At 37.2% G+C, this 13,836-nt stretch overlaps 2 protein-coding genes across 2 annotated transcripts; one reads left to right on the top strand and one right to left on the bottom strand.

Moving 5' to 3' along the window:
• Positions 1 to 675: 675 nt before the first annotated feature.
• Positions 676 to 2,889, bottom strand: HAM4 (GRAS family transcription factor). The gene has a single exon (XM_059600991.2). The coding sequence runs from the start codon at positions 2,542 to 2,544 to the stop codon at positions 892 to 894; it is 1,653 nt and encodes a 550-aa protein (XP_059456974.2). The 5' UTR covers positions 2,545 to 2,889; the 3' UTR covers positions 676 to 891.
• Positions 2,890 to 10,406: 7,517 nt separating this feature from the next.
• On the top strand, positions 10,407 to 13,682 carry LOC132186384 (RmlC-like cupins superfamily protein). The gene is made up of 5 exons (XM_059600328.2): positions 10,407 to 10,741; positions 11,192 to 11,370; positions 11,470 to 11,550; positions 11,923 to 12,213; positions 12,306 to 13,682. The coding sequence occupies exons 1-5, from the start codon at positions 10,444 to 10,446 to the stop codon at positions 13,464 to 13,466; spliced, it is 2,010 nt and encodes a 669-aa protein (XP_059456311.2). The 5' UTR covers positions 10,407 to 10,443; the 3' UTR covers positions 13,467 to 13,682.
• Positions 13,683 to 13,836: the final 154 nt, after the last annotated feature.

The raw sequence follows: 13,836 nt of genomic DNA, 5'->3' as shown, positions 1-13,836 counted from the left end.
CCTTTGTTTAATGATGCATGTCACTCCACATTAGCAGAATGAAATAAAAATAAAATAATAGTGTGACTTAAAACATTACCCATTAATAATAGATTCAAAAATTTAGGCATATACGGCCTAGTTCTCTCCTCAATTTAGTGGAAGCTCCTCCATTCTCTCGGGGAATAACCCAATTTATTCAAACATAAAAGAGCACGGATGTTTCAGAACATGTACTCCCTTTTGCGCTTAACCAACAAAAGAATGTGTTAAACAATGGCATTTTGGCTAAAAAGGAAAAAAAAAAAAATCATATAATTTCAAAGGGATAATATTATATTTCACATTGATTTGTCACATTCATTTTAAATAGGTTAACTTGATATGTTTTAAATGGTTTCCTATGCAAGTCACTTAAAAAGAAAAATAAATAAATAAAGTTCTCTCAATTTGAAATAAAATGAATAGTATCAAATTTATAATTAGAATGTAAAGTTGGTGCATCTAATGGTCTATATGAAAGTAATATTGACATTTAAAAAAAAAAAATTAAATAATGTAAAATCATATACACAATTAGATAAACTAACTTTATATAATAATTAATCGTGAAATGAATATTATTTATTTCATTTGAAATTCAGATTCTTATCCGTAATGTCAATCAATATGAAATGATGATGATGAAAAATAGTATTATCCAATTCCAAATATGGTTTCCTCATAGATTTCCAAGCATGTTGGTTTGGCAACAAGCAAAAGACTTATGTGTAACAACAATAAAGGAGTATAAGCCAGAGAGCCAGGCACCCAACATGGCTCTCCCCTAACAAAACACTAATTAAACACAAACTACCATATTCCCTCCTAATTATGAATTTAAGCCCCCCTCAAATCAAGCCCAGCCGCTGCCTAACACCTCCAAGCTGATGTCGAAACCATGGGCCTCTCGTGCCAGCAAAGCATCAACTCAGCCTGACTTTTGGCCACTTGGAATCCCCTAACTTGTACCTTTCCCAACAAACAGTCGGCTTGAAAGTCCGCGAACTGGCTCAACTGCACGGGCCGCATTCCAGCGCCACAAAAGACCTCCCTCCACGGTGGAGCCCGCCTCCACGTTGCCTCAACCGCCGCCGAAATTCTCGGTCGCAGCAAAACCGTCTCGATCTTCCTGACCCAGTCGCCGCCGGGGGCAGCCGCGTCGAGGGACTCGAGCATCAAGGAGTAGAACTCCAGGCTGTCCACGAAACTCCGCCGGAACGACGACGTTCCAGCGCCTTCCGTACACCCTTCGTTATCCACGAAAACCACGACGCTTGGCGAGACTCGTCGGAGATCATTGAAAAACGCGGCGATGTGGTTGGCGGAGCCGAGACGGCGAAAGATGGTTGGAGATAGAAGCATCGCGGTCTTCTCGCCGTCGATGAATTTGACTGCTTTGAAAGATAGCGCTTCGAAAGTTCGAAAAGGAAGGAAGTCGACCTGGAGTCTGATCTTGAGCTCTTGAGCGAACTGCGAGAGTTTTTCTTTGACCAGCCTGCTTTCGACGGCGTACTCTTCGGGCACGACGGCGGTGACTCGGAGAACCGGTGCGTTGCCGCTGGGTTTGCAAGGATCGGATGATGACGATCTTTCGGCAAGTTCTCTCATGAGGGAAGCGTATTGGCCGCCGAGTCCGATATCGAAGTCGACGATGTGGATGAAGGTAGAGCAGTGGAGAGCTTCGAGGAGAGCTTGGTTGGTTGTAAAGTGAGAGAACAGAGGGATGGGGGAGATACCAGAGAAAGCCTTGTAGGTTTTGATGGTCTGGACGATTTCGGACCAGGAAGAGAGCCGAGCCGGCCGGTTCGAGCCTGCGGTGGTCAGGAGGGTTTGCAAAGCTTCTTTGAAGTAAAAGGCTGCTCGCTGGAGCGGCTTTCCAACTGGGGATCGGAGCCGTGGGTTGAGCCGTTCCAATATAGCCTGGGCGAGCTGCAATTGGTTGGAGTCCAAGCAATCCGCAGCGCGAATAAGTTCTTCCACAACTTCGAAACCGTTGAGGCCGATATGATGAAAGTCGTGGGCCAAATCAAAGGAATTGAGATTGTGATGAGCCAGGTTGTGAGTGGAATAAATCTCAGAGAGATTGAAATCAGAGTGAACAAACTGGGTTGCATCGAACGGCTGGGAGTGTGGGAGCTCCGGAAGGTGATGGTGAACCTGGGGCTCGCAGGGATTGAATTGGTGAAGAGTCTTCAAAGCAGGACCAGGATCGTCGTGCAAACCCAGTTCCTTGATGATCGAATCCCAGTCCAGATTATGCAGAGCATGGTCGTCCAAGTCAAGTGGGTCCTCTGGCCGTGGCAACACGCCTGGATGAGCTGAAATTTCGGCAGCCGAGGCCGGTCTTTCGGTGGCGGGGCTAGGGCTCCGACGCAGGTCAAGAACCGAGGTGGGCTCGTAGCAGAGGTTTGGCGTGTTGGTAGGGCTGTGGAAGCCGATATTTCGGCCGGTGTTGTTGTTGCAAGGAACCGGTTTGGGGTTCTGAGATTGGTTGGTTTGTGGAGGATTGACTGGAACTCTCATCGCTAAGAGAATCGAGAAAGTGAGAAACGGAGCTCGAAGAGCTGTGTGTCTCTGCTTCTTGATCAGTTCTTACTCCTTAGATTTGTGCCTTTGGAAAGAGAGAAATGAGAGAGAGGGGCTTTTGGCGGTTATGATGACTCGCTTTTTATATATCCTGGCGTGTGTGCATGGGGTGGATTGGATGTATATTAATGTAATGGGCCGGGAATATCATCCATGAGAGACACGGATGTATTCATGGAGTCTCTTTTATCTCTTTGAAGCTTCTAATTCAAGTCACTGATCATGCTTTCCTCTTTGCTTTTTGGGATTCTCGCTTTATTAGCTCACCTCAAGACCTGCCCATGCAATTTCAGAGTTTTGCTCCCCATTTAGATTGGATTTGCCTTTTCTTTTTTCTTTTTTTCTTTTTTTATGCAAACAGTGGAACTTTTCTTTTTGGGCCTAGAAAAGTCTATCTACCCTTTGGGTTGGGCTATGCCCGACGGGTCAGCCTTCTTTCAATATATGATATGTTTACTGGACGCTAATATAAATCAAGAAAAGGTTAAAAAAAAAAAAAAAAAACATTTAAAGTAGCCGCGCGGTAAGAATCCCATGAACTATGACTATATATGTATGTATCAATAGCATTACCAACCGCTTGGTGTTAAAGTTTCAATTATTAACTGAAAAACGACAAAGAGGTCAAATAGTTGGCGTTAAAGTTCTTTTTGTTTTGTCGCTTCCCCCGCGCTAGTATTAGGACATACAAAAGTTGTACAGCAAACCCAAAGAGAAACTCCACCACCCCGACTTTTATTTATTCCCTTAAAAAAGCTTAGAGAAAGCGCCATAATTAAGCACTTTGAGAGGACGGTTTTAAACTTCAAACTAACTAGCTCTCCTCTCTCTCTCTCAATATATATAGACTATAGTGAAAGAAATTGACAATTGTATCCCCACCTTGACCATTCACAATATTGTAGAGTCCCAACTTGACATATATAGAGAAAGCACTTTAAGTTTTAACCATTTGAACTTTAGCATAGAAAAGAACCAACAGAGGTCGTCAAGAATTCCATACCATTTAAAAGTTCTTTAGCTAAATAAAATTTGATTTAAACTTGACTGGACACATTAGTTTCTTGACTAACTTATCTTTTAAGAAGAACCAGCAATGGTTGAAAATAGGCTGTAATAAGAATAATAAAATGAAGTTAATTATTTTAAAGTTAAAATAATACTATTAATAAAAAAAAAAACTAGTTAAATTAAAGAGAAATGCTAAAGGCCAAACTTTTTTGCCCAACAAAAGTCCAACTTTTACCCTTTTTTTTTCTAAAAAAAAAAAAATGAAAAATAGAAGAAATGTCTGAAGCAACCCTATATATTTTTAGCCTTTATTTTATTTAGTATTTTTTTTTTAAATGAAAACTAGTATTTTTCTTCATAATAATGACATTTTCTAAAGAAAATGTCATTATTATGAAGAAAAATACTATTTTTCATTTTTTTAAAAATACCAAATAAAAGAAAGACAAAAAATAGATAGGGTTGCTTCAAACATTTTTTTCATTTTTTATTTTATTTTATTTTTAAAAAATAAATAAGATAAAAGTTGAATTTTTGTTGAGCAAAAAAGTTGGGTCTCTATCGAGTAGGATTAATATTCTTTCATCAATATTATTGGTCAATAAGTGCATGCAGGGAACCCAAACATTTGAGATACCATGTATGGCCAAGAAGCACTAGCTCCTCAACAATCCACCAGCGTTCACACTAGCAAAAGAAAACTAGACACAGATTTGTTGTTTGACGAGATAATTAGTGACCTCTCAAAAGCAAGTCTACAAATTTGACAAAGTAGTGCCGCCTGATTGGCCATAGGATGACCGGCCCCCTGTAGGCTATTCTGTCGGAGATGGCCGTATATATATATATATATATATGCATATTGCTTCTTCCTAAAAGAAAAAAATTGACATGATCGATCATCAACATACATAGTTGATATATAGTTGGCGTCAGCGAATAGAAAGCACGCCCACGTAGGGTGGCTTTGCCTTTGGCGGCGACCTCGTGAAAAGGAGAATATGTTCCAATTCTTCACTCATAGAGCATCAATCGCTCCTTAATACATCCATCCATCCAGACGTCTATCACTCGGCTCACTCACACCTTTGCGTCTCAGCACCAAGGCACGTGTACTCTTTGAACTCAAAGCATACTTGCCACCTTTCAAAGCCAGCTAGCTGCTCCATTTTTTCTCTCTTTTTATGGATATGAATTTTTAGAAATTTACTGTCCCAATTATTATTAATTGAGTTTTCCCTATGGGCCGGCTTAATTAATTACTTGTCTAAATAAGAGGTGAGTTGTTCAAAATCAGCTCTATAAAAATTCTCTCACATTTTTTGTCGAGATTGCCTTCAAAGCGATCGAGCTGCTCCCTAAACCCTAAACTAGCTAAAAAAAAAGAAAAGTAATTTCACTGAAGACCTCAAACTTCTACTCGATTTGATAAACCCTTCGAAACTTCAAAATCTCTCAATTTAGTCTCTTGAACTTTCAATTGCTCTCAATTTTAACCCTTCTGTCAAATTTAGTAGTTAAAAATACCAAAAAAGACAAAAATATCCTTCATTTTCGTTTTTTTTTAATAAAAAAAATGTTTTGGAATTTAGGGTAATTTTGAAATTTTATAAAAAATTCAGGGATATAAACATCATTTAACGTTTAAAATATGACGGATGGGTCCAAATTGATTGCAATTGAAAGTTCAGAATACTAAGTTGAGAGATTTTGAAGTTTGAAGGATTTATCAAATCGGATGGAAGCTGAAGGGTCTTTAGTGAAGTAACCAAAAAAAAAAAAAAAATCCTTTATTTTTTACTGGGAAGCAAAAGCATGCCAAAAGACACTTATAGATTTTCTTTCCTTTTTTTATTTTTTATTAAAAAAAAAAAAAACAAATTCTTGACTGAAAAAAAAAAAAAAGGTGTAAAAAATGCGAATTGATGAGGGAAATCTAGAAAAATCGACAATTTATCCTAACCATTTGCATCATAAGCTTAAGATGGTTGTTTAAGTCATTAATCTAGAATTGCTAGGAACGTCTAATTAAGCTGCAGCTCTCTTTTGATGATAAAAAATTTTAATTGAGAAATCTATTTGAGAATTTTTATTTGAGTATACATATATGAATGGTTAAATCCCAAATTATATATATAGTAGTGTATGAATACAATTATTAAAATAACACAATTACTATGGAGATCTGAGTCTACGGCTCAGTAAGTTCAAGCAAACTGACCATTTATAATGTGAGCTGGTCTTTATTTGAAAATCAATCTTATTACCAATGTTTACTAAATAGCCATGTATGTGAGCTTTCACAAATAAGCTTTAATAAATGTATGGCTAAATGGTAAACCAGATGATAGATAATTTGATACATAGTAATAAATCGTAATAATATTTTCTTGCATTTTCTTACTACATAATTAACTTCACATTTCATAATATGAAGCGGTAAAACAGTTCATAACATAATAAGTAAAATATCAGTTAAAAATCATCATAATTTAAGTACATAGCTTTGCATATATAACATATCATATCTAGAGTATTTATGTATTTAAATCCCAAATTATATATATACTAGATACTGTTTAAGTTAATAAATAGTATCTAGAGTATATTAAGATCTCGTTGGAATTAGCCAATTAGGAATACTTTTGAGATGTTTATATATAACCTTAACAATATAAAATGCTACGGAAATCGCTTTCCATGTGAAGACATAAAACACATAAATAGTCTTCAAGAGGTAACTCAATCGATTGACTAGAGACCAAACCTCATGAAGCGGAGGTCACTAGTTCGAATTCTCCATTTCCCCTCTTTTGTGGACATGTCAAAAAAAAAAAAAAAAAAAAACATAAATAAATAAATAAAAATGCATTCTAGTTAACTTATAATTAAAATTAAGTATTTTTTAATTATTTAAGCCGTGCATTTAGGTACGAACAGAAAGGCTTAAAGCCTTTGGAATTTGGATATTAGGCTATGAGTCTATGACCGTAAGACCAATTAATGTGAATAATCGATTGTGCAGAAAGAAGATGAGAAAGCTTTTTTCTTTTTTCATTTTTTTTTTCTTTTTAAATATTCTGAAATCCCAATACATCATATAATAGTGCTCAAATTGAGCAGCTATCCCTACCACTGCTCTCGTGTTAATTATTATTCTGACTTTAATCAGGGAAAGTTTGCGCACCTTCAAAAAGCTGTTTTTGATCCTCTCCCTGACCAGTAGCACTCATGTCTTAATCATAGCTTATGCATGTGTTCCATTACCAAATTCTTTTCTATTTTCTATGTCCTCTTTACATATATATATAAAATTATAATGTTTTTAGGGATTAATTTCTTTTTTTCTTTTTTCATATTCTTAAGATAAATACATTAATAAACAAGTCAAAACACATCAACATTTTTTAACATTTATGTTATGTCATAATACTTTCTCAAATGATCAAAAACTAAAAACACCCTCCAAAACATATAAACAAACATACCAATAACGTTTAATCTACGTTGAATCAACAGAATTTTGAAGAAACAAAATAGAGTCTATTAATGCTTAGTTTAAATGAAAGATGAGTTTTGTAATTAATATATAGCACATGTGTTAATAAGTAACAAGGAATTTATTAGATTCAAGAAATGGCAAAAGAATAACGTGGGGGGATTTTAATGATTAATTAGAATTTGGTGCAATTTGAATCAATATTCTTGATGGCGTCACGGTATTCAAGCAGCAATATCCTAGATATGTTTCAATATAAGGGTTGTTTAAAAACAATCTTCAGAGTTCTTCCTTTTGATATATGGGAAAACAATAAGATATAAGATACACTGGAAAACAAATCCAAATTAAAATGATTCGATTAATATAATAATTTCAAAGGATAATGCTTACCCATTTTAAAAATATTGAAACGTGAAATTTAAAACCATTTCTTTTAGACTTATAATGTAAAAGATAATACGTTGGCAAATACTTAGGAGTTAAGGTTGGAACTTTGGAAGTACACGGGACAGACGCGAAGGTAGAGGGAAGCTTGTAGCATACAAAAGATGATATCTAGGGTTGAGATTCTACTCTTTATATCATTCACATAAAGATTGTCTCCCCCACTTCTAAAAGAAAAGACTCATGGGAGTGGAGGTGATCGTGGCGGATCTTCCATCTTTTATTTTCTTCTTCCCCCAAAACTTAACTCCTTTTTACATCAACGGGATCTTTAGGATATGTCGGTTTTTGCTTTCATAAATACCCCTTGATTTATTTATTTATTAGTTTTCTTTACTCCCTCCAATTATTTCTTTTTATGCGATTGATTCTTCGGTCCACATGCACTTTCTACATGCCCCCCACTCCCCTCCCCGCTCTCTGAACAGTTCAAATCACATATATATAACTATATATATACACATGGCGGATGATAATTGGTATTTTTCGTGCCCACTTGAACCCCCATGACACGACCAACTCACACATTTCCACTTGTTCAAGAATTTTTGGGTGTCACAGTCAGAACTAGTTGGAATTTTATGATATAGAGAAAATAGGAAAACTTTGCCCAAACTGCCATGACTTTTACAATGTCCTCTCAAAGTTTAAACATTGCAATGTATCATCCTCTTTATTTAATCACCATAAATCTTAATGGAAGAAACAAAAATGACCAAAATAATATATATATATATATATATATATATATATATATATATATATATATATACTAAGGCCTTTGTGCCCTCCAATAAGAAGGCAACACATTAGCATACAACAATATAAAAAAATATGGTGTTCCACCTAATATTTTTTCTAGAATACCTAAAACATCTTTGTTGTCGCCGGTGAGAGAGAGAGTGGCACCGGACGGCGTCATCTTCAGCTTTTTCTGTATTGGCCGGCGTCGTCTCCAGCGGAGTCTTTGATGGCAGGTTGGTGGCTGGGGTGAGTTTGGAGAAAAATATGAAAAGTTTATTCTAGAATGTGTTTTGTTTTAGGTATTCTAGAAAAAAGATTATGTGTAACACCATATTTTTATTATAATGTTCCATGCTGATGTGTCGCCTTCTTATGAGAGGGCACAAATGCCTTGATTTGTGCCAAGACCTTATAGAAGTTATTGTCACGAACGGCGTCATCTTCGGCTTTCTCTGTACCGGTCGGCGTTGCCTCTGGGGAAAATGATCATTTCCATTTCAAAATCTCTCAATTTCCTCCATTTAGTGCATTTTAAAGGGTATTGCATTTAATGCACTACCATCATTAAAACTTCTGAACAACACTACCCTTCAAAATTAACTTAAATGAAGGAAATTGAGGGATTTTGAAATGGAGAGGATCCTTTTCCCGTCTCTGGCGGTGTCTCCGTCGACAGGTTGGTGGCTGGGGTGGGTTTGGAGAAAAATATGAAAAGTTTATTCTAGAAGGTGTTTTGTTTTAAGTATTCTAGAAAAAAAGATTAGGTGAAACACCATATTTTTGTTATAATGTTCTATACTGATGTGTCACCTTCTTATTAGATGACACAAAGGCCTTAATTTATGTTAAGACCTTATCAAAGTTATTCTCTTTTGGACAGAAGGAACAAAAAGATGAAGAAAGGACACAAGTAAAAGAGTTATACATTGGGCAGATTTTAGCCCAAAATAAACTACAAACCCAAACAGAGCTTGATCGTATCTCAACGCGGATCCAGTAGAGAAATTATGGGACAGAGTCACAGACCATACAAACCATTTATCAACGAACCAGACCCAACCCAGTTTAGCTCTCATCATTGACCATCCTTACATTGTCCAAAGCCCGCTTCATTTTGTTTTCTCAATTTCTTAATAGTTGCGAAAATTAATGTAATAAATTAAGATTTTCTACACCTAAATATGTTAGGTGTAAATAGGCGTAAAAAATTAGCATAACTCATGAATTAAACCACTTGTACTGAGAAATGTATCTGGTCTCCTAATTTTGTGGGCCAAACAAATATTTTTAAACAAAATTATAAAGAGTGTTATGTTTAAAAATGAGTTTAAAAGAAATAATATTTTTAAAAGGCAAAAAAGCTATACAATTTTGCACTACATGTCTACATTAATAAGGATGTGCGTTTTTAAAAGTTAAATCACTTTTTTCGTGCAATAAATATTGACAAAAACAATACTCTTTGTAAATCACGTTGCTATTTGTTTCGAACTGTATATTTGAAAAAGAAAAATGCTTCATTTTAACTTTTGATTCTTCTTCCATTCTTTTACTTTTCAAAATTAATAGTCATTAAACTGTGACGGTGAGGTTATATAGATCTCACACATGAACCTCACAGATTCAATAGTAATTAAAAAAAAAATGAGAGGATAAGATGATAACCAAGTGAAGATCTATAGCGCATCTCTTTGAAAATTGCATAAACACTTAAAAAAAAAAAATGTTATAGTTTCTTACGGTGTTCTCTCGATTCTACGTGAATATTGTTTTTTTAAAAAATAGAAAATAAAAAATTATTTCACTGGTCTCTTATATTTTTTTTAAAAAAACAATATTAACGTAAATGAAGAAAAAAAAGAAAGAAAAGGTGTTACTTAAAAAATAAATAAAAAATTGCTTAACAAAACGACAGACAGTGAATCAAGCGAAGAATCTCCCTGAGTCTGAAGTTTTGCGCGAAAGACTCAGACCCAATCACCTGCCACGCGTTCTATGACCATACAGGTGTCCACAAAGAGAGACACGTAGCTCTTTGATCCTCATCATCGTCTTCTATATAGCTACGAAGAAACAAAAAAGAGTTGAGGCTACGAAACTTAAGCTCAGCATTGTCTGATCTCTGCAAGAAAACAATGGGGGGCAAAGATTTCACTTCACCATTTTCGTTCCTCTTACTCTTCTTACTCTCTCTTTCTCTCTTTTTGCATGCAAAAGCTTTTGATGAGGATGTCTCGGGCGTGGGGGCCGGGCCTCTGGTGAAGAAAGATGAAAGGAGATCCCTCGTTGTGACAGAGTACGGAGAGATCTCAGCCACTGAAATTATTGATGGAATGGGAGCGCTCTACCACCTCCAGTTCCTTACGTTGGAGCCCAACTCCCTCTTTCTTCCTGTACTCCTCCATGCAGACATGGTCTTTTTTGTCAACACAGGTGCTTTGAGTTTTATTGTTTCAAGTCATTTGTAATCTTGACAGTGACTCACTTGTCGGAACAAGTCTCCGACAGTGAATTCTCTCACATTTACTACTCAATTGGTTCGCAATTCGGCCAGCAAATTGCCGGAGAAATATTTCCTATGAAAAGCTTTGGGGTTTTTGTGATGGATTTATAGGATAAGTAATGAGCTAGCAATATACCACTGACAATTTGCTGATTTCCTAAAATATTCTATAATATAAATTATAATGCACGTACTAAGCCTAAACCCTAGACAATGACTTAAATATTCCCCCCAAGCCCCATGTTTCCCCCAAAAAAATTTAAAAAGGCCCTTATAATTTTTTAAAAATTAGAAATTTATTCCCACAAATTTTAGTTTTGCCCCCAAACTCTAAATGCTGGTTAATATATGCATTATAATTAATGTTTTTGTGGGTGTAGGAAGTGGGAGGCTGAGTTGGGTTGTGGATCAGGATGAGATGAGGAGGGTGAATGTACGTCGAGGAGATATCTACAGGCTCGGGGCAGGCTCTATCTTCTATGTACAGAGCAGCTTAGCGCCTGAGCGGCAGAAGCTTAGGATATATGCAATCTTTGCCAATATAGAGGAGTCGCCATATGTATGAGCTTCTTAATTTCTCTTTTTTTTCTTTTTCTTTTCATTCAGCTCTTGTGAAGTTGCTTGTTTTGCTATTTAGACGTTACTAAAACCAATGCAGGAGCAATCGATTGGAGCATACTCGAGCATTAACAACCTGGTCCGAGGCTTTGATAAGAAAGTCCTTCAAGCAGCTTTTAAGGTACAGCTTTTGTGTATCTTGTCGTGACTTTCTCATTTGCGATTCTGGGCAGCCAATTATGCTAGGCAGGGTGACAATGTCTCATGAGTTTAAGACTATATATAATTTGATCTAGGGTTAAATTCACTTTATCTCTGAAGTTTTAGTATTTTTCAATTCGGCAATGTATCTTTATAATGTTTTCGTTACTAATTTCTGTTTAATTGGACGGAAATTAAATAAAAAAATCGAGGGAAATTAGTAGCGGAAGGTTTGAATTAATTTTTTTTGAAACATTAGGGTACATTGCCAATTTTTTCATGATATCTACGCTTTGCTTTCACTTAATAAATTTTGTGAGATTACTTTATAATGCAATTTTAATTTCTCAAGGTACCTGAGGATCTGATTGAAGCAATAACAGAAGGAACCAAGGCACCAGCCATAGTGCATGCGGTGCCGACAAAGGAAACAACCTTGTGGGAATTGGAGGCACGGTTCCTGAAAGTCTTACTGGGCGGCACAGGCGGCATGGTATTCAGCAAGAAAACAAGAACCTTTAACATTATTGATGCAGACCCAGATATCAAAAATTGTTACGGGCGAAGCACAACAGTGACCAGGAAAAATTTCGATTTGTTGAAGGGTTCCAATATTGGTCTTTTCCTGGTGAATTTGACAAAGGTTAGTGAATTGCATTCGTCCAGCATGTTGTCATCTTGGTATAGTGGAAAGTTCACACTCTTAACACACATGTTATTATTTTTTTTTGGAAGGGGTCGATGATGGGGCCCCATTGGAATCCAATGGCAACGGAGATAGCAATAGTGTTGCAAGGGCAAGGGATGGTTCGCGCGGTATGCTCTAGCAGTGCAAATGAATCAGAGTGCAAAAATATGAGGTTTATGGTGATGGAAGGAGATGTTTTTAGTGTGCCTAGGTTCCATCCCATGGCTCAGATGTCTTTCAACAATGACTCGTTTGTTTTCATGGGATTCAGCACAACAAGGAGGAGAAACCATCCACAATTTCTGGCAGGAAAGAGATCGGTTCTTCAAACTTTGGACAAGGAAGTCTTGGCTGTCTCCTTCAATGTCACTAACACTACGATTGATCAGCTTTTGTCTAAGCAGGCTGACTCAATCTTGCTAGAATGTACTTCTTGTGCTGAGGAAGAACGGAGGATAATGGAGGAAGAAACTGAGAGAGAAAAGGAGGAAGAGGAAGCTAGGAAGAGAGAGGAGGGAGAGAAAGAGAAAGAAAAGGAGGAAGAGGAAGCTAGGAAGAGAGAGGAGGAAGAGAAAGAGAAAGAGAGAGAAGAGGTGGACAAGAGGAGGGAGGAAGAAGAGGCAGAGAGGGAGCGTGAAGAAGAAGCCAGGAGGAAAGAAGAAGAAGAAGCTAGGAGGAGAAAGGAAGAGGAAAAGAGGAGGGAGGAAGAAGAAGCCAGAAAGAGAGAGGAGGAAGCAAAGAGGGAGGAAGAAAAAGCTAGGAGGCAAGAAGAAGAAGAAGAAGAAGAAGACGAAGCCAGAGAAGAGGAAGCAGAAAGGGAGCAAGAAGAAGCCAGGAGGAGCGAAGAAGATAGGAGGAGACGAGAAGAGGAAGAGAAACAGAGACGAGAAGAAGAGAGGGAACAAGAAGAGGCAAGGAGACAGGAAGAGGAAGCAGAAAGGAGACGAGAAGAAGCCAAGAGGGAGGAAGAAGAGGCCCGGAGACAAGAAGAAGAAAGGAGGAGACAGGAAGAAGAAGAAGCAAGAAGAGAGAGGGGAGAAGAAGAACCTGCTGGAAGACAATCTGAAGAGGACTGGAGAGAGGAACAAGAGGGTCAGGATGAGAAAGCTAGGAGCGAAGAGCAAGAGGAGGAAGGCAGTAGTGAAGAGGGAAGAAGAGCTCTGAGGATTGGAGAATTTAATGCCTATCTCCCCAATAAGATTGGGTAGTTTTCACTATTCATCAGTTTGGATGATGCGCATGTGAATAAAAAAGCCTTTCCGTGTATTCCATGTTGTCTTTTGACGGTTTTTTGGTATAATAAGCTCTGTGATCCATGTTTATGACTCTAATGGTTGAGAGGTTAATTATCTTCTGCCTCACCCCTCTTTGGTAAAAATGGGTACGAATTCCTGCATGGTTGATTGAGAATAAATCTTGTGATAGGTAAAGGCAGATGCCCTTTTGGGTAGAAACTAAAAAGTGAGCCATACAAAAGCAAAACAAGCAGAAGAACGCCATGGATTAACCACGAGAAGACGATGGAACAGATATATTCAAACTTAAGGGGAGGGATGCAGCTACATGTAATGCTTTTTG

The sequence above is a fragment of the Corylus avellana genome, chromosome 6 (genome assembly GCF_965113065.1).
Source record: "Corylus avellana chromosome 6, dhCorAvel1.hap1.2, whole genome shotgun sequence".
Taxonomy (NCBI): Eukaryota; Viridiplantae; Streptophyta; class Magnoliopsida; order Fagales; family Betulaceae; genus Corylus; species Corylus avellana.
This window is presented reverse-complemented; position numbering and strand designations above follow the sequence as displayed.

Excerpts from the sequence above, each read along its gene's own strand:
- HAM4 (XM_059600991.2), bottom strand. The coding sequence starts at position 2,544 with ATGAGAGTTCCAGTCAATCCTCCACAAACCAACCAATCTCAGAACCCC.
- LOC132186384 (XM_059600328.2), top strand. The coding sequence starts at position 10,444 with ATGGGGGGCAAAGATTTCACTTCACCATTTTCGTTCCTCTTACTCTTC. Across the intron at positions 10,742-11,191 it reads GGTCTTTTTTGTCAACACAG|GAAGTGGGAGGCTGAGTTGG; the intron begins GTGCTTTGAGTT and ends TTGTGGGTGTAG. Across the intron at positions 12,214-12,305 it reads TCCTGGTGAATTTGACAAAG|GGGTCGATGATGGGGCCCCA; the intron begins GTTAGTGAATTG and ends TTTTTTTGGAAG.